This window comes from Oncorhynchus nerka, linkage group LG25 (genome assembly GCF_034236695.1).
Source record: "Oncorhynchus nerka isolate Pitt River linkage group LG25, Oner_Uvic_2.0, whole genome shotgun sequence".
Taxonomy (NCBI): Eukaryota; Metazoa; Chordata; class Actinopteri; order Salmoniformes; family Salmonidae; genus Oncorhynchus; species Oncorhynchus nerka.
In genome coordinates, this window is record NC_088420.1 from 5,891,412 (window position 1) to 5,916,796 (window position 25,385).

Here is a 25,385-nt window from a genome sequence, read left to right on the forward strand (position 1 = left end):
TTATTTGATTGGAATGTGAGTGTGTGTTGAATTCTTCCTAGAAGTGTTGTGATATAATTCCATGACCTGCTGAAGTGGTGGTTAATGGTTAACCTTTGTAAATGTGGCTGTTGAACAATGGTGTGAATACATTACCGGGAACAGACATGTGACCTGAACAACAAAAAGAAGTGTGTAAAACATGGTTTTATACCTTCTGATCAAATTCAAAAAACACTTTTCAGGAGTAAACAACGAAAGGTTTGCTTGAACGAAATCCTCACCGTCAAAATGCAAACCAAACATAGAAGTGGGAGGGGATCAAATGCCTCTTTTGTCAGGTGAGAGGTGTGTGTCTGTCAGGCTGCTTACAGAGTCAAGAGTCCAGACCGTGCAATTGTATCATATCCACACTGCCAACAAACCCAGCTAGAGACCATGTCGTCCATCTCCGTCTCCGTCCCGCCACCTAAATGTCTCCAGAAAACCTTCGTGGCTCCGCGGAGACACATGTTTGGGCCCGGACCGTCCAATGTTCCTCCCCGCATCTTAGCGGCAGGGGCCGAGCCCATCATCGGTCACATGCATCCAGAAATGCTCGAGGTATGTCTACAAAGTTTGGTGATGAGCAATCAATCTCAACGAAAGGTAACCGTGCAACAAAAAAAAAGGTACTTTTATGCAGGATTTTACGCCTAAATGGTTGAATTGGAATATTTTAGATAAGGATTATAATATTATCCCTGAATCATATCTTCTGTTCGTTTAGCTGCTTATCTCCCCAAGCAAAATCATTTTATGAACATTTAAAGATTAGCCATTGTACAATACTGTACGTCAACCAGCCTTTTTGGGGGGTCCTAAGCAAGATTTGGTTGGGCCCCCCCCCCCCACCTCGAGGGCCAAAAAAATTGGGGGGCAGAATTTTTATTTTATGGCACCTGGTTTCCATCCAATTGGGGACAGATTATCATGCGAAGATTCTAAAATCTGCATAGAAACAATATGCAAATTTTTTCCCATTAGCGATGTGTCCATCAAATTGACTTGCGGAGGATAAAAGGATGTATGTAGTGACGTAGTAGTGCACATAAAAATACATTTTGTGGTTAAAACCGATTTTAAAAAAAAACAATTTAAAATGTGTTTCCATGGCAACTCCACTGATGGTTTTGTCACAAAATAAATAAATAAATAAAAAAGCAGAGACACAGTGGGTAGGTTACCTACATTATGAGATTATTATGGGATGTTAGTTTTATTTGTCAAACAGCAGCCAAGGGATCGATCGTCAAGTCACCAGAATAAGACCCTCGATACTTATTGGAAAGGAGCATCAAGCTCTTCACTGGGCTCCTTCACCACCCTGTGAAGTTCATCAGTTCATCATAAATTATCATCTGTAGCCTGATAAACTGCTTTTTTCCCCGAGTCGTAGTGGGAAGACCACACAATATCATAGCGTGACTCCAAAGTTTACTTTGGTCATTATATCAATATATCATTTCTCGGCATAATTCATTTTACTGACACAAAAAAAAAGATCCCACCTCGTCTAGTGTATTTAATTTTATGACATTTGGAAAGTTTACCAACAAATTTGCTGATTCCATCAGGCCTGTCATTGCAGGGTAGCCTAGTGGTTAGAGTGTAGAGGCAGGGTAGCCTAGTGGTTAGAGTGTAGAGGCGGCAGGGTAGCCTAGTGGTTAGAGTGTAGAGGAGGCAGGGTAGCCTAGTGGTTAGAGTGTAGAGGCAGGGTAGCCTAGTGGTTAGAGTGTAAAGGCGGCAGGGTAGCCTAGTGGTTAGAGTGTAGAGGCAGGGTAGCCTAGTGGTTAGAGTGTAGAGGCAGGGTAGCCTAGTGGTTAGAGTGTAGAGGTGGCAGGGTAGCCTAGTGGTTAGAGTGTAGAGGTGGCAGGGTAGCCTAGTGGTTAGAGTGTAGAGATGGCAGGGTAGCCTAGTGGTTAGAGTGTAGAGGTGGCAGGGTAGCCTAGTGGTTAGAGTGTAGAGGCGGCAGGGTAGCCTAGTGGTTAGAGTGTAGAGGAGGCAGGGTAGCCTTATGGTTAGAGTGTAGAGTTGGCAGCGTAGCCTAGTGGTTAGAGTGTAGAGGAGGCAGGGTAGCCTAGTGGTTAGAGTGTAGAGGTGGCAGGGTAGCCTAGTGGTTAGAGTGTAGAGGCGGCAGGGTAGCCTAGTGGTTAGAGTGTAGAGGCAGGGTAGCCTAGTGGTTAGAGTGTAAAGGCGGCAGGGTAGCCTAGTGGTTAGAGTGTAGAGGAGGCAGGGTAGCCTTATGGTTAGAGTGTAGAGTTGGCAGGGTAGCCTAGTGGTTAGAGTGTAGAGGAGGCAGGGTAGCCTAGTGGTTAGAGTGTAGAGGCGGCAGGGTAGCCTAGTGGTTAGAGTGTAGAGGTGGCAGGGTAGCCTAGTGGTTAGAGTGTAGAGGCGGCAGGGTAGCCTAGTGGTTAGAGTGGAGAGGAGGCAGGGTAGCCTTATGGTTAGAGTGTAGAGGCGGCAGGGTAGCCTAGTGGTTAGAGTGTAGAGGAGGCAGGGTAGCCTAGTGGTTAGAGTGTAGAGGCGGCAGGGTAGCCTAGTGGTTAGAGTATAGAGGCGGCAGGGTAGCCTAGTGGTTAGAGTGTAGAGGCGGCAGGGTAGCCTAGTGGTTAGAGTGTAGAGGCGGCAGGGTAGCCTAGTGGTTAGAGTGTAGAGGCGGCAGGGTAGCCTAGTGGTTAGAGTGTAGAGGCGGCAGGGTAGCCTAGTGGTTAGAGTGTAGAGGCGGCAGGGTAGTCTAGTGGTTAGAGTGTAGAGGCGGCAGGGTAGTCTAGTGGTTAGAGCGTTGGGCCATTAACCGAAAGGTTGCTGGATCTAATCCCTGAGTTTACAAGGTAATAATCTGTCGTTCTGCCCCTGAACAAGGCAGTTTAACCCACAGTTCCCCGACATGGCGTCATTGTAAATAAGAATGTGTTCTGAACCGACTTGCTTAGTTAAATAAAGGTACAAATAAAATACTTGGATGGAATCCTGGTTAGTGTAAAGTACATTTACTGCAAATCCTCACATTCTTGGCCATGATTTATGTCACGTTCATATGATATCGGTGTGAGAATGACTACCAAAACCAAATGGGGGGTTCCCTGGAGGTCCCCTTGAGCACGTGCCTCGTCGGCATGGCTACGATTAGGCCTACAAAGCTCTAGACAGCTACCTTCCTTAGCAATCAAAAAACATGTTAGCTGACATGGACTAATTGAGCTACTGACATATGTGGAAAACGTCTGATGATACATGTGTATTCTATCTTTCAACAGTAAGTTGAGAGAGTTCAAAAAATGTAAATAACTAAATTTGAGTCGGCCGGCGGGGCCCTAAACACAGCATGTAGGCGGCTCTGCGTTCAACTGATGTAAAAGTGACGTGTGTTTTAAATCTGTTTTCACTACCCATCGAACCTATTACAGTGTTGAGAGAAACGTAACAAATCATTAAATCAGATATAGAATCGGCAGCGTAGCCTAGTGGTTAGAGCGGTGGACTAGTAACCGGAAGGTTGCGAGTTCAAACCCCCGAGCTGACAAGGTACAAATCTGTCGTTCTGCCCCTGAACAGGCAGTTAACCCACTGTTCCTAGGCCGTCATTGAAAATAAGAATGTGTTCTTAACTGACTTGCCTGGTTAAATAAAGGTTAAAAAAAAAAAAAAAAAAATGTAAAAAAGTTTAACGTCCCGAGGGGAAAAAATTGTCTTAAGACACACAGTACTGCAGTGTAACACAAGTAGACACTGTACACTACACACACAGTACACGTCCTAATCCTCAAGTGTCTACCAGACAGACTCTTGATCCCATAATCATCTCTTTTACTGTGTTTGTTTGGTATTCTAGATCATGAGTGACATCAAGAGTGGGATCCAATATGCCTTCCAGACTCAGAACAACATGACAATAGCAGTGAGTGGCACAGGACACACGGCCATGGAGTGTGCCATCTTCAACGCCATAGAGCCAGGGGAAGGGGTCCTCACCGCGGTCAACGGGATCTGGGGAGAACGGGCAGCAGAGATGGCAGAGAGGATAGGTACTTGGTTGTTATGGGATACGTTCCATATGGCCCCCTGTTCCCTTTTTTTGACAACAGCAGTGCATTATGGGTCCTGGTCAACAGCTGTGCACTATGGGTCCTGGTCAACAGCTGTGCACTATGGGTCCTGGTCAACAGCAGTGCATTATGGGTCCTGGTCAACAGCAGTGCACTATGGGTCCTGGTCAACAGTAGTGCATTATGGGTCCTGGTCAACAGCTGTGCACTATGGGTCCCTGGTCAACAGCAGTGCACTATTGGTCCTGGTCAACAGCAGTGCACTATGGGTCCTGGTCAACAGCAGTGCACTATGGGTCCTGGTCAACAGTAGTGCATTATGGGTCCTGGTCAACAGCTGTGCACTATGGGTCCCTGGTCAACAGCAGTGCATTATGGGTCCTGGTCAACAGCTGTGCACTATGGGTCCTGGTCAACAGCAGTGCACTATGGGTCCTGGTCAACAGCAGTGCACTATGGGTCCTGGTCAACAGTAGTCCTGGTCAACAGTAGTCCTGGTCAACAGCAGTGCACTATGGGTCCTGGTCAACAGTAGAGCCCTATGGGTCCTGGTCAACAGTAGAGCCCTATGGGTCCTGGTCAACAGCAGTGCACTATGGGTCCTGGTCAACAGCTGTGCACTATGGGTCCTGGTCAACAGTAGTCCTGGTCAACAGCAGTGCATTATGGGTCCTGGTCAACAGCTGTGCACTATGGGTCCTGGTCAACAGCTGTGCACTATGGGTCCTGGTCAACAGCTGTGCACTATGGGTCCTGGTCAACAGCAGTGCACTATGGGTCCTGGTCAACAGCAGTGCACTATATAGTGGATAGGGTGTCATTGGGTAAACATGACCTTTGCCTGTTAAAGTTTTGCTTCTGTCCCTCTCCTTGCCCCAACCTGGGCTCGAACCAGGGACCCTCTGAACACATCAACAACTGCCTTCCCACAAAGCATTGTTACCTATCGCTCCACAACAGCCACAGCCTTAGCAGAGCAAGGGTAACAACTAGTTCAAGGTCTCAGAGCGAGTGAAGTCACCAACTGAAACGCTACTAGCGCGCACCGCTAACTAGCTAGCAGTTTCACCCTATTTACACGCCTGTGAGCACACCTGGGTATTAAAGACCTTGTTTCAAATACCGTGGCTTTTGTCCACTGAGGAAGTTCCCTTTGAATTGATACATTTGTGATTAACATAATACATTTCCCATCAACCCAACAGGTGCCAGAGTTAATTCCATTGTGACAACAGCAGGGGGGTATTTCACCAGTGAAGAGATTGATCGGGTAATGGCACACATCTCATTTGATCTGCTCATACCCTAACCTTCGTCTACAGGTATAGATACTCCTACCCTAACCTTCATCAGTAGGTATATAGATAATCCTACTCTAACCTTCAACTACAGGTATAGATACTCCTACCCTAACCTTCATCTACAGGTATAGATACTCCTACCCTAACCATCTATAAGTATAGATTCTCCTACCCTAACCTTCATCTATAGGTATAGATACTCCTACCCTAACCTTCATCTACAGGTATAGATACTCCAACCCTAACCGTCATCTATAAGTATAGATACTCCTAACCATCATCTACAAGTATAGATACTCCTAACCTTCATCTATAAGTATAGATACACCTACCCTAACCTTCATCTACAGGTATAGATACTACAACCCTAACCTTCATCTATAGGTATAGATAATCCTGCCCTAACCTTCATTTACAGGTATAGATACTCCAACCCTAACCTTCATCTACAGGTATACATACTCCAACCCTAACCTTCATATATAAGTATAGATACTCCCAACCTTCATCTATATGTATAGATACTCCAACCCTAACCTTCATCTACAAGTATAGATACTCCTAACCTTCATCTATAAGTATAGATACTCCAACCCTAACCTTCATCTACAGGTAACTCCTACCCTAACCTTCATCTATAAGTATAGATACTCCTAACCTTCATCTATAGGTATAGATACTCCTACCCTAACGTTCATCTATAAGTATAGATACTCCAACCCTAACCTTCATCTATAGGTATAGATACTCCTACCCTAACCTTCATCTATATGTATAGATACTCCAACCCTAACCTTCATCTACAAGTATAGATACTCCTAACCTTCATCTATAGGTATAGATACTCCTATAGATATGCCAAATTGCTGCTATCCGATACACCATTGTGCGCCCCAAGTGTAACCCTATTCCCTATATAGACTCTAGACCAGAGCCCAATTCCCAATATAGTGCACTACTTTAGACCAGGGCCCTATTCCCTATATAGTGCACTACTTTAGACCAGAGCCCTATTCCCTATATAGTGCACTACTTTAGACCAGAGCCCTATTCCCTATATAGTGCACTACTTTAGACCAGGGCCCTATTCCCTATATAGTGCACTACTTTAGACCAGAGCCCTATTCCCTATATAGTGCACTACTTTAGACCAGAGCCCTATTCCCTATATAGTGCACTACTTTTGACCAGAGCCCTATTCCCTATATAGTGCACTACTTTTGACCAGAGCCCTATTCCCTATATAGTGCACTACTTTAGACTAGAGCCCTATTCCCTATGTAGTGTATCACTTTAGACCAGGGCCCATTTCATTCTGTGCATCGAGACTGGTATTTCTGATCTGTCACCATTTCTCCTCAGGCCCTGGCCAAACACAAGCCTGTGCTGTTCTTCCTAACCCACGGAGAATCCTCCACAGGAGTAGTCCATCCACTAGATGGCATTGGAGACATATGTCACAAGTAAAGAGACCCTTAATCCACCTCTTCAGCTTCCATGTCAATATAAATGCTTATAAAAACCCAACAGATAATATATAAGGTACCAGTGAATCATTTGTTAAAAAGTAGTGCCCTCTCCTTTCTTTCTGCAAGGCACAACTGTCTGTTTCTCGTTGACTGTGTGGCTTCAATGGGAGGTGCCCCACTTCACATGGACAAACAAGGTATGAAGGCAGGTGCCTGACTTTACATGGACAAATAAGGCATGGTGTTGTAGTGACCAGGTAGCAAATAGCACAAGGACCCTGCAGGAATAACAGAGTTCCCGTTGAGAGGGATGAGCAAAGATCACATCGGTGTTACAGAGACACCTGTTGCTCCGGGATACACAGACAGGTTTATCAAGACCACCTCGTTAAAGACCCTGATGGGGGAAGCTAGTTAAAGACCCTGATGGGGGAAGCTAGTTAAAGACCCTGATGGGGGAAGCTAGTTAAAGACCCTGAGGGGAAGCTAGTTAAAGACCCTGAGGGGAAAACTAGTTAAAGACCCTGAGGGGAAGCTAGTTAAAGACCCTGAGGGGGAAGCTAGTTAAAGACCCTGAGGGGGAAGCTAGTTAAAGACCCCGAGGGGGAAGCTAGTTAAAGACCCCGAGGGGGAAGCTAGTTAAAGACCCCGAGGGGGAAGCTAGTTAAAGACCCTGAGGGGAAGCTAGTTAAAGACCCCGCGGGGGAAGCTAGTTAAAGACCCCGAGGGGGAATCTAGTTAAAGACCCGGAGGGGGAAGCTAGTTAAAGACCCCGAGGGGAAGCTAGTTAAAGACCCTGAGGGGGAAGCTAGTTAAAGACCCTGAGGGGGAAGCTAGTTAAAGACCCTGAGGGGGAAGCTAGTTAAAGACCCTGAGGGGGAAAGCTAGTTAAAGACCCTGAGGGAAACTAGTTAAAGACCCTGAGGGAAACTAGATAAAGACCCTGAGGGGGAAGCTAGATAAAGACCCTGAGGGGGAAGCTAGTTAAAGACCCTGAGGGGGAAGCTAGTTAAAGACCCTAAGGGGGGAAAGCTAGTTAAAGACCCTGAGGATAAGCTAGTTAAAGACCCTGAGGATAAGCTAGTTAAAGACCCTGAGGATAAGCTAGTTAAAGACCCTGGGGGAAAGCTAGTTAAAGACCCTGAGGGGGAAAACTAGTTAAAGACCCCGTGGGAAAGCGAGTTAAAGACCCTGAGGATAAGCTAGTTAAAGACCCTGAGGATAAGCTAGTTAAAGACACTGAGGGGTGAAGCTAGTTACAGACCCTGATGGGGGAAGCTAGTTAAAGACCCTGAGGGGGGAGCTAGTTAAAGACCATGAGGGGGAAGCTAGTTAAAGACCCTGAGGGGGAAGCTAGTTAAAGACCCTGAGGGGGAAGCTAGTTAAAGACCCTGAGGGGGAAAGCTAGTTAAAGTCCCTGAGGGGGAAAGCTAGTTAAAGACCCTGAGGGGGAAAGCTAGTTAAAGACCCTGAGGGGGAAAGCTAGTTAAAGACCCTGAGGGGCAAAGCTAGTTAAAGACCCTGAGGGGCAAAGCTAGTTAAAGACCCTGAGGGGCAAAGCTAGTTAAAGACCCTGAGGGGGAAAGCTAGTTAAAGACCCTGAGGGGGAAGCTAGTTAAAGACCCTGAGGGGGAAAGCTAGTTAAAGACCCTGATGGGGAAAGCTAGTTAAAGACCCTGAGGGGGAAGCTAGTTAGACCCTGAGGGGGGGAAGCTAGTTAAAGACCCCGAGGGGGAAGCTAGTTAAAGACCCCGAGGGGGAAGCTAGTTAAAGACCCCGAGGGGGAAGCTAGTTAAAGACCCCGAGGGGGAAGCTAGTTAAAGACCCAGAGGGGAAGCTAGTTAAAGACCCCGAGGGGGAAGCTAGTTAAAGACCCCGAGGGGAAGCTAGTTAAAGACCCTGAGGGGGAAGCTAGTTAAAGACCCTGAGGGGGAAGCTAGTTAAAGACCCTGAGGGGGAAGCTAGTTAAAGACCCTGAGGGGGAAAGCTAGTTAAAGACCCTGAGGGAAACTAGTTAAAGACCCTGAGGGAAACTAGATAAAGACCCTGAGGGGGAAGCTAGATAAAGACCCTGAGGGGGAAGCTAGTTAAAGACCCTGAGGGGGAAGCTAGTTAAAGACCCTGAGGGGGGAAAGCTAGTTAAAGACCCTGAGGATAAGCTAGTTAAAGACCCTGAGGATAAGCTAGTTAAAGACCCTGAGGATAAGCTAGTTAAAGACCCTGAGGATAAGCTAGTTAAAGACCCTGAGGATAAGCTAGTTAAAGACCCTGAGGATAAGCTAGTTAAAGACCCTGAGGGGTGAAGCTAGTTACAGACCCTGATGGGGGAAGCTAGTTAAAGACCCTGAGGGGGGAGCTAGTTAAAGACCCTGAGGGGGAAGCTAGTTAAAGACCCTGAGGGGGAAGCTAGTTAAAGACCCTGAGGGGGAAGCTAGTTAAAGACCCTGAGGGGGAAAGCTAGTTAAAGTCCCTGAGGGGGAAAGCTAGTTAAAGACCCTGAGGGGGAAAGCTAGTTAAAGACCCTGAGGGGGAAAGCTAGTTAAAGACCCTGAGGGGCAAAGCTAGTTAAAGACCCTGAGGGGCAAAGCTAGTTAAAGACCCTGAGGGGGAAAGCTAGTTAAAGACCCTGAGGGGGAAGCTAGTTAAAGACCCTGAGGGGGAAAGCTAGTTAAAGACCCTGATGGGGGAAGCTAGTTAAAGACCCTGAGGGGGAATCTAGTTAGACCCTGAGGGGGGGAAGCTAGTTAAAGACCCCGAGGGGGAAGCTAGTTAAAGACCCCGAGGGGGAAGCTAGTTAAAGACCCTGAGGGGGAAGCTAGTTAAAGACCCCGAGGGGGAAGCTAGTTAAAGACCCCGAGGGGGAAGCTAGTTAAAGACCCAGAGGGGAAGCTAGTTAAAGACCCCGAGGGGGAAGCTAGTTAAAGACCCCGAGGGGAAGCTAGTTAAAGACCCTGAGGGGGAAGCTAGTTAAAGACCCTGAGGGGGAAGCTAGTTAAAGACCCTGAGGGGGAAGCTAGTTAAAGACCCTGAGGGGGAAAGCTAGTTAAAGACCCTGAGGGAAACTAGTTAAAGACCCTGAGGGAAACTAGATAAAGACCCTGAGGGGGAAGCTAGATAAAGACCCTGAGGGGGAAGCTAGTTAAAGACCCTGAGGGGGAAGCTAGTTAAAGACCCTGAGGGGGAAGCTAGTTAAAGACCCTGAGGGGGAAGCTAGTTAAAGACCCTGAGGGGGGAAAGCTAGTTAAAGACCCTGAGGATAAGCTAGTTACAGACCCTGAGGGGGAAAGCTAGTTAAAGACCCTGAGGGGGAAAACTAGTTAAAGACCCCGTGGGAAAGCGAGTTAAAGACCCTGAGGATAAGCTAGTTAAAGACCCTGAGGGGTGAAGCTAGTTACAGACCCTGATGGGGGAAGCTAGTTAAAGACCCTGAGGGGGAAGCTAGTTAAAGACCCTGAGGGGGGAGCTAGTTAAAGACCCTGAGGGGGAAGCTAGTTAAAGACCCTGAGGGGGAAGCTAGTTAAAGACCCTGAGGGGGAAGCTAGTTAAAGACCCTGAGGGGGGAAAGCTAGTTAAAGACCCTGAGGGGGAAAGCTAGTTAAAGACCCTGAGGTGGAAAGCTAGTTAAAGACCCTGAGGGGGAAAGCTAGTTAAAGACCCTGAGGGGCAAAGCTAGTTAAAGACCCTGAGGGGGAAAGCTAGTTAAAGACCCTGAGGGGGAAGCTAGTTAAAGACCCTGAGGGGGAAAGCTAGTTAAAGACCCTGATGGGGGAAGCTAGTTAAAGACCCTGAGGGGGAAGCTAGTTAGACCCTGAGGGGGGAAGCTAGTTAAAGACCCTGAGGGGGGAGCTAGTTAAAGACAGTGAGGGGGAACCTAGTTAAAGACCCTGAGGGAAAGCTAGATACAGACCCCGGGGGAAGCTAGTTAAAGACCCTGAGGGAAAGCTAGTTAAAAACCCTGAGGGGGAAGCTAGTTAAAGACCCGGAGGGAAAAACTAGTTAAAGACCCTGAGGGGAAGCTAGTTAAAGACCCTGAGGGGGAAGCTAGTTAAAGACCCTGAGGGAAAGCTAGTTAAAGACCCTGAGGGAAAGCTAGTTAAAGACCCTGAGGCGGAAGCTAGATGAAGACCCTGGGGGAAAGCTAGTTAAAGACCCTGAGGGAAAAACTAGTTAAAGACCCTGAGGGGAAGGTAGTTAAAGACCCTGAGGGGAAGCTAGTTAAAGACAGTGAGGGGGAACCTAGTTAAAGACCCTGAGGGAAAGCTAGATACAGACCCCGGGGGAAGCTAGTTAAAGACCCTGAGGGGGAAAGCTAGTTAAAGACCCTGAGGGAAACTAGTTAAAGACCCTGAGGGAAACTAGATAAAGACCCTGAGGGGGAAGCTAGATAAAGACCCTGAGGGGGAAGCTAGTTAAAGACCCTGAGGGGGAAGCTAGTTAAAGACCCTAAGGGGGGAAAGCTAGTTAAAGACCCTGAGGATAAGCTAGTTAAAGACCCTGAGGATAAGCTAGTTAAAGACCCTGAGGATAAGCTAGTTAAAGACCCTGTGGGGGAAAGCTAGTTAAAGACCCTGAGGGGGAAAACTAGTTAAAGACCCCGTGGGAAAGCGAGTTAAAGACCCTGAGGATAAGCTAGTTAAAGACCCTGAGGGGGAAAGCTAGTTAAAGACCCTGAGGGGCAAAGCTAGTTAAAGACCCTGAGGAGGAAGCTAGATAAAGACCCTGAGGGAAAAACTAGTTAAAGACCCTGAGGGGAAGCTAGTTAAAGACCCTGAGGGGGAAGCTAGTTAAAGACCCTGAGGGAAAGCTAGTTAAAGACCCTGAGGGAAAGCTAGTTAAAGACCCTGAGGCAGAAGCTAGATAAAGACCCCGAGGCGGAAGCTAGATAAAGACCCCGGGGGAAAGCTATTAAAGACCCCGGGGGAAAAACTAGTTAAAGACCCTGAGGGGAAGCTAGTTAAAGACCCTGAGGAGGAAGCTAGTTAAAGACCCTGAGGGGGAAAGCTAGTTAAAGACCCTGAGGGGGAAGCTAGTTAAAGACCCTGAGGGGGGAAAGCTAGTTAAAGACCCTGAGGGGGAAAAGCTAGTTAAAGACCCCGAGGGGGAAGCTAGTTAAAGACCCTGAGGGGGAAAGCTAGTTAAAGACCCTGAGGGGGGAGCTAGTTAAAGACCCTGAGGGGAAAGCTAGTTAAAGACCCTGAGGGGAAGCTAGTTAAAGACCCTGAGGGGGAAAGCTAGTTAAAGACCCTGAGGGGGAAGCTAGTTAAAGACCCTGAGGGGGAGCTAGTTAAAGAGCCCGGGGGAAGCTAGTTAAAGACCCTGAGGGGGGAAACCTTGCCTGTGTTGATGCTTATTATGACGCTACGTTGGACTATTGACATGCACCATAACCCTGCATATATCTTTGCTACATATTATTTACCCGTGTGATAATAGCATTACTACTAGTTTCATTCATTGTACTGCCATCAGAGCGAACAGATTTTCAGGTTGAAACTTAACAAGTCAAGTTCATTATGTTTCCTTCAGGTATCGACATCCTGTACTCTGGCTCACAGAAGGTTCTAAATGCCCCACCTGGGACCGCTCCCATTTCCTTCAGTGAAAGAGCTTGGTGAGGAAGGTGTTCTAGTCCGTAGCTTTAGAAATGTAGGAGAGAAAAAAAATACAGGTTGGAAGCACTTTTTAAATGGTAAAAAAAAAGACCTGATATTTACAAAGCAATTAAACAATAACAACCAATCGAATGTATTTTCTTACTATGAGCACTTATTTTCTGCTTCTATCCAGTCAGAAAGTATTCAATCGGAAAACAAAGCCAGTGTCGTTCTTCCTGGACATGACCTGGCTGGCAAATTACTGGGGTTGTGACGGCAAACCTGCTAGAATGTGAGACTCCCATAATGCATTACATCAGAGCCTTGTATCACCAACACATCGTCTCACACCACATTCTATGACGTCATCTAACACCACATTCTATGTCATCATCTAACACCACATTCTATTACATCATCTAACACCACATTCTATGACATCATCTAACACCACATTCTATGACATCATCTACCTTTAACAAAAACACAGTTTAACAGTTTGATCTACCTGGACAAAAAAAAAACACAGTTTAACATGATGTTCCTGTGAATGTCAATGGAATCGCAGCTCAGCATGTAAGTAAAGCAGAATGTATCATTGGTGACAGTACTGAGTCTGACATGTTGTTCCTCTGAACAGATACCACCACACTGCGCCTGTGTCTGCCTTCTACTCTCTCCGGGAGAGCCTGGCTATCCTCGCTGAACAGGTGACTTTAGTCTGGTTCACACGCTTAGATAAGAGTTACATCTTATAGAATCATAAGATAATTCACAGGGATAAATTATATCCTAGCACTTTGATAAATGTTTTAAATCATTCTCTCTCTCTCTCTCTCTCGCTCTCTCTCTCTCTCTCTCTCTCTCGCTCTGTCCCTCTTCTCTCTCTCTCTCTCTCTCATATATAAGATAATTCACAGGGATAAATTATATCCTAGCACTTTGATATATGTTTTAAATCATTCTCTCTCTCTCTCTCGCTCTCTCTCTCTCTCTCTCTCTCTCTCGCTCTGTCCCTCTTCTCTCTCTCTCTCAGATATAAGATAATTGAAAATGTAAACGGGAATATGTTATAGCAGCATTGGGCACGGTAGTTGTGTTTTTAGTGATGATGAAATGACAGACCCGTGTCTCTACTCTCTCCCAGGGTCTGGAGAACTCCTGGCAGAGACACAAGGAAGTAGCAGAATACTTCCATGAAGGCCTAGAGAACATGGGCCTCAAACTGTTTGTGAAAGACAAGGTCAGTATCAAAGACCTTAAAGAGATTTACTGTTGTCTATTTAAAGTACAAATGAAAACAAAATAACATTCAATAATGTAGCTACACATATAGTATAACCTTATTCTGTGATGTAACAGTAGTATGTTAAATATATTGCAGACTGCCATATGTTTTACTGTAAAACAAAACACTCAGGCCCCTTAAACACTCCTCTTTCCATATGTTTTACTGTAAAACAAAACCCTCAGACCCCTTAAACACTCCTCTTTCCATATGTTTTACTGTAAAACAAAACACTCAGGCCCCTTAAACACTCCTCTTTCCATATGTTTTACTGTAAAACAAAACCCTCAGACCCCTAAAACACTCCTCTTTCCATATGTTTTACTGTAAAACAAAACACTCAGGCCCCTTAAACACTCCTCTTTCCATATGTTTTACTGTAAAACAAAACCCTCAGATCCCTTAAACACTCCTCTTTCCATATGTTTTACTGTAAAACAAAACACTCAGACCCCTTAAACACTCCTCTTTCCATATGTTTTACTGTAAAACAAAACACTCAGGCCCCTTACACTCCTCTTTCCATATGTTTTACTGTAAATCAAAACCCTCAGACCCCTTAAACACTCCTCTTTCCATATGTTTTACTGTAAAACAAAACACTCAGGCCCCTTACACTCCTCTTTCCATATGTTTTACTGTAAAACAAAACCCTCAGACCCCTTAAACACTCCTCTTTCCATATGTTTTACTGTAAAACAAAACCCTCAGACCCCTTAAACACTCCTCTTTCCATATGTTTTACTGTAAAACAAAACACTCAGGCCCCTTAAACACTCCTCTTTCCATATGTTTTACTGTAAAACAAAACCATCAGACCCCTTAAACACTCCTCTTTCCATATGTTTTACTGTAAAACAAAACACTCAGGCCCCTTAAACACTCCTCTTTCCATATGTTTTACTGTAAAACAAAACACTCAGACCCCTTAAACACTCCTCTTTCCATATGTTTTACTGTAAAACAAAACACTCAGGCCCCTTACACTCCTCTTTCCATATGTTTTACTGTAAAACAAAACCCTCAGACCCCTTAAACACTCCTCTTTCCATATGTTTTACTGTAAAACAAAACACTCAGATCCCTTAAACACTCCTCTTTCCATATGTTTTACTGTAAAACAAAACCCTCAGACCCCTTAAACACTCCTCTTTCCATATGTTTTACTGTAAAACAAAACCCTCAGACCCCTTAAACACTCCTCTTTCCATATGTTTTACTGTAAAACAAAACCCTCAGACCCCTTAAACACTCCTCTTTCCATATGTTTTACTGTAAAACAAAACCCTCAGACCCCTTAAACACTCCTCTTTCCATATGTTTTACTGTAAAACAAAACCCTCAGATCCCTTAAACACTCCTCTTTCCATATGTTTTACTGTAAAACAAAACCCTCAGACCCCTTAAAACACTCCTCTTTCCATTGATGGTTCCATTCGCCAGAACGCCAGGTTGCCCACGGTCACCACTATAGTAGCACCCCCTGGATATGACTGGAAGGAGATCACCAGCTACATCATGAAGAATCACAACCTAGAGATCTCTGGAGGACTGGGACCATCCGTTGGCCAGGTGAGGGGCAAAAAAAAAAAAAAAAAAAGGTTGAGAACCAATGAGTTAGAGGACTGAGGCCGTCTCAAGCCAGGACACAGAATGGACTACTGCTGCTTCTTAGTTCTGCATGAGTTACCAGTCATAGTAGGGAGCAGGGGGGTACCTTTGTGAGCCGTTATATGCATTGCTTTGACAATGGGGTTTAAGTAGCTACGATCGTGATCACCATAACAACCATTGTCTACTGCTGCGATAACAGGTTGGTTGTGTGGGCTCGACCACGCCTTCTCCTGTGTGCAACCGGCTCTCTGACCCGTCCCGTCTCTCTCCTCAGGTGCTGCGTGTGGGACTGATGGGGGGTAACAGCAGCAAGGCCAGTGTCGACATGGTGCTGGAGGCCCTGAGAGATGCTCTCAGATACTGTCATAAAAGCAAAGTATAACATGGCTCAAACCGCTTCCATAATAGCAAGGTCAAAGTCTGGATCAACATTGTAAACATTGTCTCTGGCAAGGTCAAACATGGCTAAAACGCTGCCACGAGAACAAATTATAACATGGCTGTCTGAAAGTCAGTTTAAAGTCAGCTTTGATGTCAGGGAAGAACAATTAATGGAATGGAAACTTCTAATATGTTGAATAAAATAACAAATAAAAAAATTAAAACAGTATGATTTGTTTGTTACCTCTGATTCAAGTGTTCTGTAAACTTCTAATCAAATACATGTTATGTGATTGTGTGTTTTCCTTTCATTTGATTAAAAACAAAGCAATGTTCTCAATGCTTTCAATGTTTGAATACATTTTTGTCACTCGTCTTCCAAAAGTGTAGTAATATTCTGTCGACAGTAGATTACGCCCTCTATTTACACAAAATAAATAAATCACTCGTAGACGACCTGGGGGGGGGTCAGCTAGCTACAACAGGGCTTTTAGTTTTGTGAGTTCCCGAACACCGGTACAATAGCTATAAGGATAGCTTCGTGCTCTGTCATCGACAAGGCAGTGAAAACGACACCATGTAACAAACTAGTCCAAACACTGCAGGAGAGCGAACGATCGGTTTGAGACCAAGGTAAAACCAGTTTGAAGTTGAATAATTCAGCGGATATTCGGGCTTTCAAATCACTTGAGCCAGAGACTCCCAAATAAGTGTCATGATGTTGGAAAAATTGCGCACAACATTGCACAGGTCTTACTTTCACGATGTGGACATGAATTCGCTTTCCAAATCTAATAAACATGTGGAAATGTGAGCAGCATTTTGTATTCCTAGTTGAATTAGTTAGGGAGTGTAAACAAAGTACAAACTTTTTTACATTCGAATTTCAATAGCTCTTTGGTCATGTGACCTACTTACTTCAAACAAGGTTCAGAATGTACACTTAGTGGGCCTACACATTGCACACCCTTTAGTTTGTCCATTATATTCTCACAAGATTTTACATACATTTTTCAAACTTCCTAATTTGTGACCTACTGACCTCAAACTACTTTCAGAATGTCCACGGACTGGCGGAGACGGGCGCCTCGAGGCGTCCAGTGCGGTAACGCGACCGATCCCGGAGAAGCTGGCAGGAGCCCCGGGGAGAGTTGTCTTTTCTTTGTGAAGGGCATAGCCCCCTGGAATTGGTTCGCCCCGAGAGAGGGACCCAAGCCCTGGAAAGCATTGCAGTCCCGGCAGTGCCGGTAAGCTCTCGCTGGCCCTTGAAAATCCAGGGGTGAGGGTTGTAAATCCTCGCGGATCTCCCCATTCCTGTCTCCGGCGGGTCGTGTCAGCCGGCGCCTAGCAGCTGACTTAGAACTGGTGTGGACCAGGGGAATCCGACTGTTTAATTAAAACAAAGCATCGTGAAGGCCCGAGGTGGGTGTTGACGCGGTGTGATTTCTGCCCGTTGCTCTGAATTCAATGAAGTGTAGGTAAATGGCAGGAGTAACAATGACTCTTAAGGAGTCCTGAGCCTTAGTAAGGGAGATGACGAGGTAGCCCTCTAGCAGGGCTCTTCCATCCCTGTATGCCATCTGTTTTCAGGTGTCGCTAACGATGCAAACCAAACGGGAGTTACCTCGGTACTAGTCGGTACGCGAAGAGAGTCCTGCAGATGGTGACGGCTGTTGATCGTTAAAAAGGAAGGCGGCAGTCGGTCCTGGAATATGGGGCTTTAGGTCAAGCATGAAAATGTGAGGACGGTTCTACCAGACTCAATGATTTGCTGCGGGGCTCTTGTTAACGAATCCTGACCTTGACAGGAAGCCAATTAGAGAATGATGGCTCAAACACATCCCTGGCTTTGGCTGGGAGGGGGGAGTTCAGTCCTGGGAGATGGCTGATAGTGGATAGTTACTGGCATCAGTCTGATTTGCTGATAGTGGATAGTTACTGGCATCAGTCTGATTTGCTGATAGTGGATAGTTACTGGCATCAGTCTGATCACAGAGCGGCTCTGGTGAAACGTTTATCCCCCGGATACTTAACTCTAAACCGCGAAGGTTTGAATCGAACGCTGGCTTTAGGCTGGACCCGCTAACAGTGGAGCTCTAAATGGAGATGGAATGTTCTTAGCGTTTATGGACACTACCAGGCCTCCGGTGCGCCTGGGTGCAGGACTCTACACCTTCTATGTAGTGGAGATTAGCTGACCATTAGCTGACACTACCAGGCCTCCGGTCCGCCTGGGTGCAGGACTCTACACCTTCTATGTAGTGGAGATTAGCTGACCATTAGCTGACACTACCAGGCCTCCGGTCCGCCTGGGTGCAGGACTCTACACATTCTATGTAGTGGAGATTAGCTGACACTACCAGGCCTCCGGTCCGCCTGGGTGCAGGACTCTACACATTCTATGTAGTGGAGATTAGCTGACCATTAGCTGACACTACCAGGCCTCCGGTGCGCCTGGGTGCAGGACTCTACACATTCTATGTAGTGGAGATTAGCTGACCATTAGCTGACACTACCAGGCCTCCGGTCCACCTGGGTGCAGGACTCTACACATTCTATGTAGTGGAGATTAGCTGACCATTAGCTGACACTACCAGGCGTCCGGTCCGCCTGGGTGCAGGACTCTACACATTCTATGTAGTGGAGATTAGCTGACCATTAGCTGACACTACCAGGCCTCCGGTCCGCCTGGGTGCAGGACTCTACACATTCTATGTAGTGGAGATTAGCTGACCATTAGCTGACACTACCAAGCCTTCGGTCCGCCTGGGTGCAGGACTCTACACATTCTATGTAGTGGAGATTAGCTGACACTACCAGGCCACCGGTCCGCCTGGGTGCAGGACTCTACACATTCTATGTAGTGGAGATTAGCTGACCATTAGCTGACACTACCAGGCCTCCGGTCCGCCTGGGTGCAGGACTCTACACATTCTATGTAGTGGAGATTAGCTGACACTACCAGGCCTCAGGTTTCCCTGAATGCGGGATATCGTACATTGTAGGTGGGGAAGTCTCCTCTACCTCACTAGACTTGAGGCGGAGACTAAACCTATTGGCCCCGCAGTGATAGGTCATTGCATGGATCTGGATCATGCCCTACGAAGTGGGGAGAGGTATCTCCATCTTGTCTGGGGAGGGAGGCCTACATCTGATGTGGGTAGTACCATCCACACCCATTGATTTACTGCGGAACCATAAAACAGACGGAAGAAGTCTAGGTTCCCACTGGATCACTGAATGTCAACTTGATGAAATTCAAAAAGGAGTGTACCCACCTGTCGCGGTCGCACTCAAATCCCCCAAGCACATTTGGTGTATGTGCTTGGCTGAGGAGCTACCGTCTGTGGGATTATGAATGAACGCCTCTAAGTCAGAATCCCCCCTAAACGTAAAGTTCCCGTCGTGCCGCGGATCTTCTGTTGGCCGGGGATAGTCTGCCTCTTTTGGCAGGTGAGTAGAGCCGGTCGTGACGGGGTTGGGGTGCGGCCGGATGAGTTGTTGGGGTGCGGCCGGATGAGTTGTTGGGGTGCGGCCGGATGAGTTGTTGGGGTGCGGCCGGATGAGTTGCGGCCGGATGAGTTGTTGGGGTGCGGCCGGATGAGTTGTTGGGGTGCGGCCGGATGAGTTGTTGGGGTGCGGCCGGATGAGTTGTTGGGGTGCGGCCGGATGAGTTGCTGGGGTGCGGCTGGATGATGTGCTGGGGTGCGGCTGGATGATGTGCTGGGGTGCGGCTGGATGAGTTGTTGGGGTGCGGCCGGATGAGTTGCTGGGGTGCGGCTGGATGATGTGCTGGGGTGCGGCTGGCTGATGTGCTGGGGTGCGGCCGGATGAGTTGCTGGGGTGCGGCCGGATGAGTTGCTGGGGTGCGGCCGGATGAGTTGCTGGGGTGCGGCCGGATGATGCTCACCGCATGTTTGTGGGGAACTTGGTGCTAAATCACTCATAGACGATCTGATTCTGGGTCAGGTTTTCGTATGTTGCAGAGCAGCTCACTCGCTGTGATCTATTGAAAGCCAGCGCTCAATCCAAACGTTTGTCGGGGACGGAAGGCATCTTCCTCCTTCTTCTTCTTTACTTACAGGTTACCAGGTGCACGCAGAAGGGCCAGAGGCCAGACACAGAGTGTGAGCGAGGCCAGGCAGGCAGGTAGAAGGCGTAAGACATTGACATGGGGCTCTGGATAGGTAGGGGGCTAGGTGGTGGTCGCCCATCCGCCCGGGATCGTCCTCTGGTGAAACTGTGAGTCAGGTTGGGACTCGCTGTGGAAGTCAAAGGGTCACCAGGTGCACGAGGAGGCCTCCATCAAGGCAGGGGGCACTCACAGTCCGAGCAGGGGCGGCCGGACTCGGGGGCCATGGAGGTTGAAGTGGGGACTCTGAGTGGAAAAGAGGACGGGTGACCAGGTGCAGAGACTGTTTCGGATTACCAGGTGCACGTGGTTCCTGACAGTGGGAATATGGACGTCTTAGTGTCTGGGGAGGGGTGCTTAAGTGTGGGTGCCCTGGTTCACCTGGTGGGCAAGGTTATGGAGATGGCTGAGCCCCGGCAGAGAAGCGGTCATGGGTGATGCCCAGTGAGAGGGGTGTTGACAGGGTAGGGAGAGTAGGTGTGGAGGTCTGTAGTTCCAGGGAGTAAGCTATACACTCTCAGTCCCAGGGAGAGGGCGGGCAGGGAGTGTAGGCCTTGAGGCAGAAGTCACCAGGTCAATGGGGGCCAGCCTGGAAGTCAGGAAGGCCCCAGGGAGAAGGCCCAAGTGAATAGGTGTGTGAGTGACACTGCCCTTCAGGGGAGCAGAGCAGGCAATTAATGTAAAATTGTGTGAGTTGAAATTGGACAAACAAAAGGATGTGCTACATGTAAGGCTACTCAGTGGATATTCTGACAGCAGTTTGAGTGTTGTTGGTCTTAAGACTAAAGAGAATCTTTTTGAAATTGTAATATTGACAAAATGATCGTAAAATATCATGAGCTGCAAATGGACAAACTAAAGGGTGTGCAATGTGGAGGCCCACTGAGTGTACATTCTGAACCTTGTTTGGGGTATGTGGGTCACATGACCAAGGTGCTATTGAAGTTCAGAAATTAAAATAAATCATTTAAAATAGTATGAGATGTAAACCGACAAAAAATAACTGTGTGCAATGTGTGTCTATGCCATCGGGTTAGCTAGAACCCGTTTTGAAAGCTTTAGCAGTAAATGGTTAAAGAGCTATTGAAATTTGAAAAATGTGATTTGTCACTATGTTGACGGTCCCTAACTGCTGTTGGTGGACGTAAGGAAAACTACAGGCGAATATCCGTTGGATATCCAACCTGAATCTGTCTTTACGTTGTCCAGTTGAGATGATGCCATTCCCCGATAAATCGACTTTAGCAAAGAGACTTAAAGGGATATATATATATTTCTTTAGCATGTTAGACTTCATTTTCCACTTTTAGTGTTGAAGCATCATCCAGACAGTTGTTTAGGTCAGAGTTACATACCTGCGATTTATTTTTCTAGTTGCTTGCAAAAGCCATATAACGTTAGTGGTAGTAGTCTGACTCAATAGCAAAAAAAGTTATTCAAAGCGTCCACCACAAGAAACTCTACAGCCATCTGTCTTTGAGCTAAACACGCATGTCAACATCACAACACTATTTCAAGCATAAGCCTATGATCACTTGGCTACATAGCTGATGCCTGCTGGACTGTCCATTAATCACGGTACTCCATTCTGTTGATTTTTTGTTTATCTGTCGGCCCCAGCCGCGAACTCAGGCTCCGCGTGTAGTTAACCGACCCTCTCTGCCCATTGCATTGCCATTTTACCTGTTGTTGTTGTGTTAGCTGATGTTGTCTTACCCGTTGCCGTCTTAGCTAGCTCTCCCAATCAACACCTGTGATTATTTTATGCCTCGGTGTATGTCTCTCTCAAATGTCAATATGCCTTGTATACTGTTATTCAGGTTAGTTATCATTGTTTTAGTTCACAATGGAGCCCCTAGTTCCACTCTTCATACCTCTGATACCTCCTCTGTCTACCTGGTTAAATAAAGGTGAAATAAAACTCCCAACTGTTTACTTCCTGTTTTGCTCATATCTCAGAAGTCCTTTCTACATCACTACTACATATGCACACAGATACACTGAACAAAAATATAAGCGCAACATGTAAAGTGTTGGTCCCATGTTTCATGAGCTGAAATAAATGATCCCGGAAATGTTCCATATGCACAAAAATCTTATTTCTCTAAAAAGTTCGGCACAAATTTGTTTACATCCCTGTTAATGAGAATTTCTCCTTTACCAAGATAATCCATCCACCTGACAGGTGTGGCATATCAAGAAGCTGATTAGACAGAACGGTGTCGTTCTTGTATGAGCAGGCATAAGCTAAGGACAACGAACACAATTGCATTTTATCGATGGCAATTTGAAATACACAGAGATACCGTGATGAGATCCTGAGGCCCATTGTCCTGCCATTCATCCGCCGCCATCACCTCATGTTTCAGCGTGATATTACACGGCCTCATGTCGCAAGGATCTGTACACACTTCCTGGAAGCTGAACATGTTATTCCATGTTATTCCATGTCCTGCATATTCAACTGACATGTCAACCATTGAGCATGTTTGGGATGCTCTGGATTGGCGTGTACGACAGCGTGTTCGACATCCCGCCAATAGCCAGCATCTTCACACATCCATTGAAGAGGAGTGGGACAACATTCCACATGGCCACAATCTACAGCCTGATCAACTATATGCGAAGGAGATGTCGTGCTGCATGAGGCAAAATGGTGGACACACCAGATACTGACTGGTTTTCTGATCCAGGCCCCTACTTTGTTTTTAAGGTATCTGTGACCAACCAATGCATATCTGTATACACATTTATGTGAAATCCATAAATTAGGACCTAATGAATTGATTTAAAAATTAACTATTTTCCTTATATGAACTGTAACTCAGTAAAATCTTTGAAATTGTTACATGTTGCATTTTTATTTTTGAGGAGAGTATATTTCACCAGATGTATAAATGTGAAGCATCCGGTTGGCATTTCACACTCATGACCAAATATGGTCATTTCCGGTGGGAAAAGATGGCCGACATTCCAACATTTTAGCCGACATTCTGCAATTTCTCATCGATACAGTTTTCTGTTTCCTATCGAAAATCTGTAGCAAACAGAGTGGACTGCGTTTTGTAGACTTCACCCTTTGCGTTGTTTCTAAGGAGTGCAAGGGAGAATTGAGTAGGTGTTCCCAAATGAAAATATGCAAATAAATACTAGAACGCGCCAATAGGATCTCACTACCTCAGTTAGTTATAGCCACACCTCCAAATTCCACCAACCCTGCCGCAAGGCCGACCAAAATTGAGTGTTGGTGCTGTTCTGATGGGACTTGATAATGCCAACACTTGAAGAACTTAAATTTGTCTGCCGAAGACACTGATGTCAGTCACAGCAGATCATGCAGATTTCCTTGTCAACCCAGGAGTCATTGAAAACGCTTTTCCATCAACTGAAAAAAAGGAACCATGTCCAAAGGGCAGCTGTAAAACATATCAATCTGACTGTATTATGTTTCCTATAATGATCCCATATTGATATTTTCCCCTGTTCCATAGTCACTATTGAAAAGTTAACGGACGAGTAATGCAATCCTGCGTCGACACCATCCTTCACCTTCAGAAGATTCAAGGAGTCTGAGGATTTGCAATTGACTTGTATAAAGATTGAACACGCACATATGGAATCATGTAGTAACCAAAAAAAAAAGTGTTTATACAAGTAAAATATATTTGAGATTCTTCAATGTAGCTAGCCTTTGCCTTGATGACAGCTTTGCACACCTTTGGCATTCTCTCAACCAGCTTCACCTGGAATGTTTTTCCAACCGTCTTGAAGGAGTTCCCACATATGCTGAGAACTTGTTGGCTGCTTTTCCTTCACTCTGCGGTCCAACTCATCCCAAACCATCTCAAATGGGTTGAGGACGGGTGATTGTGGAGGCCAGGTCATCTGATGCAGCACTCCATCACTCTCCTTCATGGTCAAATAGCCCTTACACAGCCTGGAGGTGTGTTGGGTCATTGTTCTGTTGAAAAACAAATTGTAATTCCACTAAGCGCAAACCAGATGGGATGGCGTATCGCTGCAGAATGCTGTGGTAGCCATGCTAGTTAAGTGTGCCTTGAATTCTAAATAAATCAGACAGTGTCACCAGCAAAGCACCCCCACACCTCTTCCATGCTTCATGGTGGGAACCACACATGCTGAAGTCATCCATTCACCTACTCGAAGTCTCACAAAGACACGGTGGTTGGAACAAAAAATCTCTACAATTTGGATTCATCAGACCAAAGGACAGATTTCCACAGTCTAATGTTCATTGCTCATGGTTCTTGGCCCAAGCAAGCCTCTTCTTATTATTGGTGTCCTTTAGTAGTGGTTTCTTTGCAGCAATTCGGCCATGAAGGCCTGATTCACACAGTCTCCTCTGAACAGTTGATGTTGAGATGTGTCTGTTACTTGAATTCGGTGAAGCATTTATTTGGGCTGCAATCTGAGGTGTAGTTAACTCTAATGAACTTATCCTCTACAGCCGAGGTAACTCTGGGTCTTCCGTTCCTTTGGCGGTCCTCATGAGAACCAGTTTCATCATTGCGCTTGATGTTTTTTTGCGACTGCACTCGAAGAAACTTTCAACGTTCTTGACATTTGAAACGGATTGACTGACCTTCATATCTTAAAGTAATGATGAACTATCGTTTCTCTTTGCTTATTTGAGCTGTTTTTGGCATAATATGGACTTGGGTCTTTTACCAAATAGGGCTATCTTCTGTATACAACCCCTACCGTGTCAAATTCCACAAATGAACGTTTAACACCTGTGATTTGAAACTCATGAAGCTGTTGGAAATGCATTCCAGGTGACTACCTCATGAATCTGGTTGAGAGAATGCCAAGAGTGTGCAAAGCCGTCGTCAATGCAAAGGGTGGCTACTTTGAAGAATCTCAAAAATATTTAGATTTAACACTTTTTTTTGGTTACTACATGATTCCATATGTGTTATTTCATAGTTTTGATGTCTTCACTATTATTATAATACAATGTAGAAAATAGTAACAAATAAAGAAAAACCCTTGAATAAGTAGGTGTGTCCAAACTTTTGACTGGTAGTGTACCTGGACCACCTATTGAGATGTGCCTTTGAAGGAAATCTGCTCTAGAGGAGATCTGCATGGAGGAATGGGCCAAAATACCAGCAACAGTGTGTTAAAACCTTGTGAAGACTTACAGAAAACGTTTGACCTCTGTCATTGCCAACAAAGGGTATATAACAAAGTATTGAGATAAACTTTTGTTGTTGACCAAATACTTATTTTCCACCATAATTTGCAAATAAATTCATTATAAATCCTACAATGTGAATTTCTGGATTTGTTTTCTTCTCATTTTGTCTGTCATAGTTGAAGTGTACCTATGATGAAAATTACAGGCCTCTCTCATCTTTTTAAGTGGGAGAACTTGCACAATTGGTGGCTGACTAAATACTTTTTTGCCCCACTGAGACTTGAATATGAAGAGAGGTCAGAGAAGGGAAAAGACTTGAATATGAAGAGAGGTCAGAGAAGGAAAGGACTTGAATATGAAGAGAGGTCAGAGAAGGGA

General features: G+C 45.9%; 1 protein-coding gene across 2 annotated transcripts; it reads left to right on the plus strand.

The window, feature by feature from the left end:
- Nucleotides 1–349: 349 nt before the first annotated feature.
- Nucleotides 350–16,049, plus strand: agxta (alanine--glyoxylate and serine--pyruvate aminotransferase a). 2 transcript variants are annotated; one of them, XM_029646836.2, is made up of 11 exons: nt 350–582; nt 3,854–4,046; nt 5,273–5,337; nt 6,731–6,831; nt 6,964–7,034; nt 12,364–12,448; nt 12,625–12,723; nt 13,072–13,141; nt 13,579–13,674; nt 15,163–15,291; nt 15,608–16,049. In XM_029646836.2, the coding sequence occupies exons 1-11, from the start codon at nt 418–420 to the stop codon at nt 15,713–15,715; spliced, it is 1,182 nt and encodes a 393-aa protein (XP_029502696.1). In that variant the 5' UTR covers nt 350–417; the 3' UTR covers nt 15,716–16,049. The 2 variants fall into 2 exon arrangements, with proteins under 2 accessions (XP_029502696.1, XP_064865570.1); XM_065009498.1 differs by having other exon boundaries at nt 567–650.
- Nucleotides 16,050–25,385: the final 9,336 nt, after the last annotated feature.

Excerpts from the sequence above, each read along its gene's own strand:
- agxta (XM_029646836.2), top strand. The coding sequence starts at position 418 with ATGTCGTCCATCTCCGTCTCCGTCCCGCCACCTAAATGTCTCCAGAAA. Across the intron at positions 12,724-13,071 it reads GACGGCAAACCTGCTAGAAT|ATACCACCACACTGCGCCTG; the intron begins GTGAGACTCCCA and ends TCCTCTGAACAG. Across the intron at positions 13,675-15,162 it reads AACTGTTTGTGAAAGACAAG|AACGCCAGGTTGCCCACGGT; the intron begins GTCAGTATCAAA and ends TCCATTCGCCAG.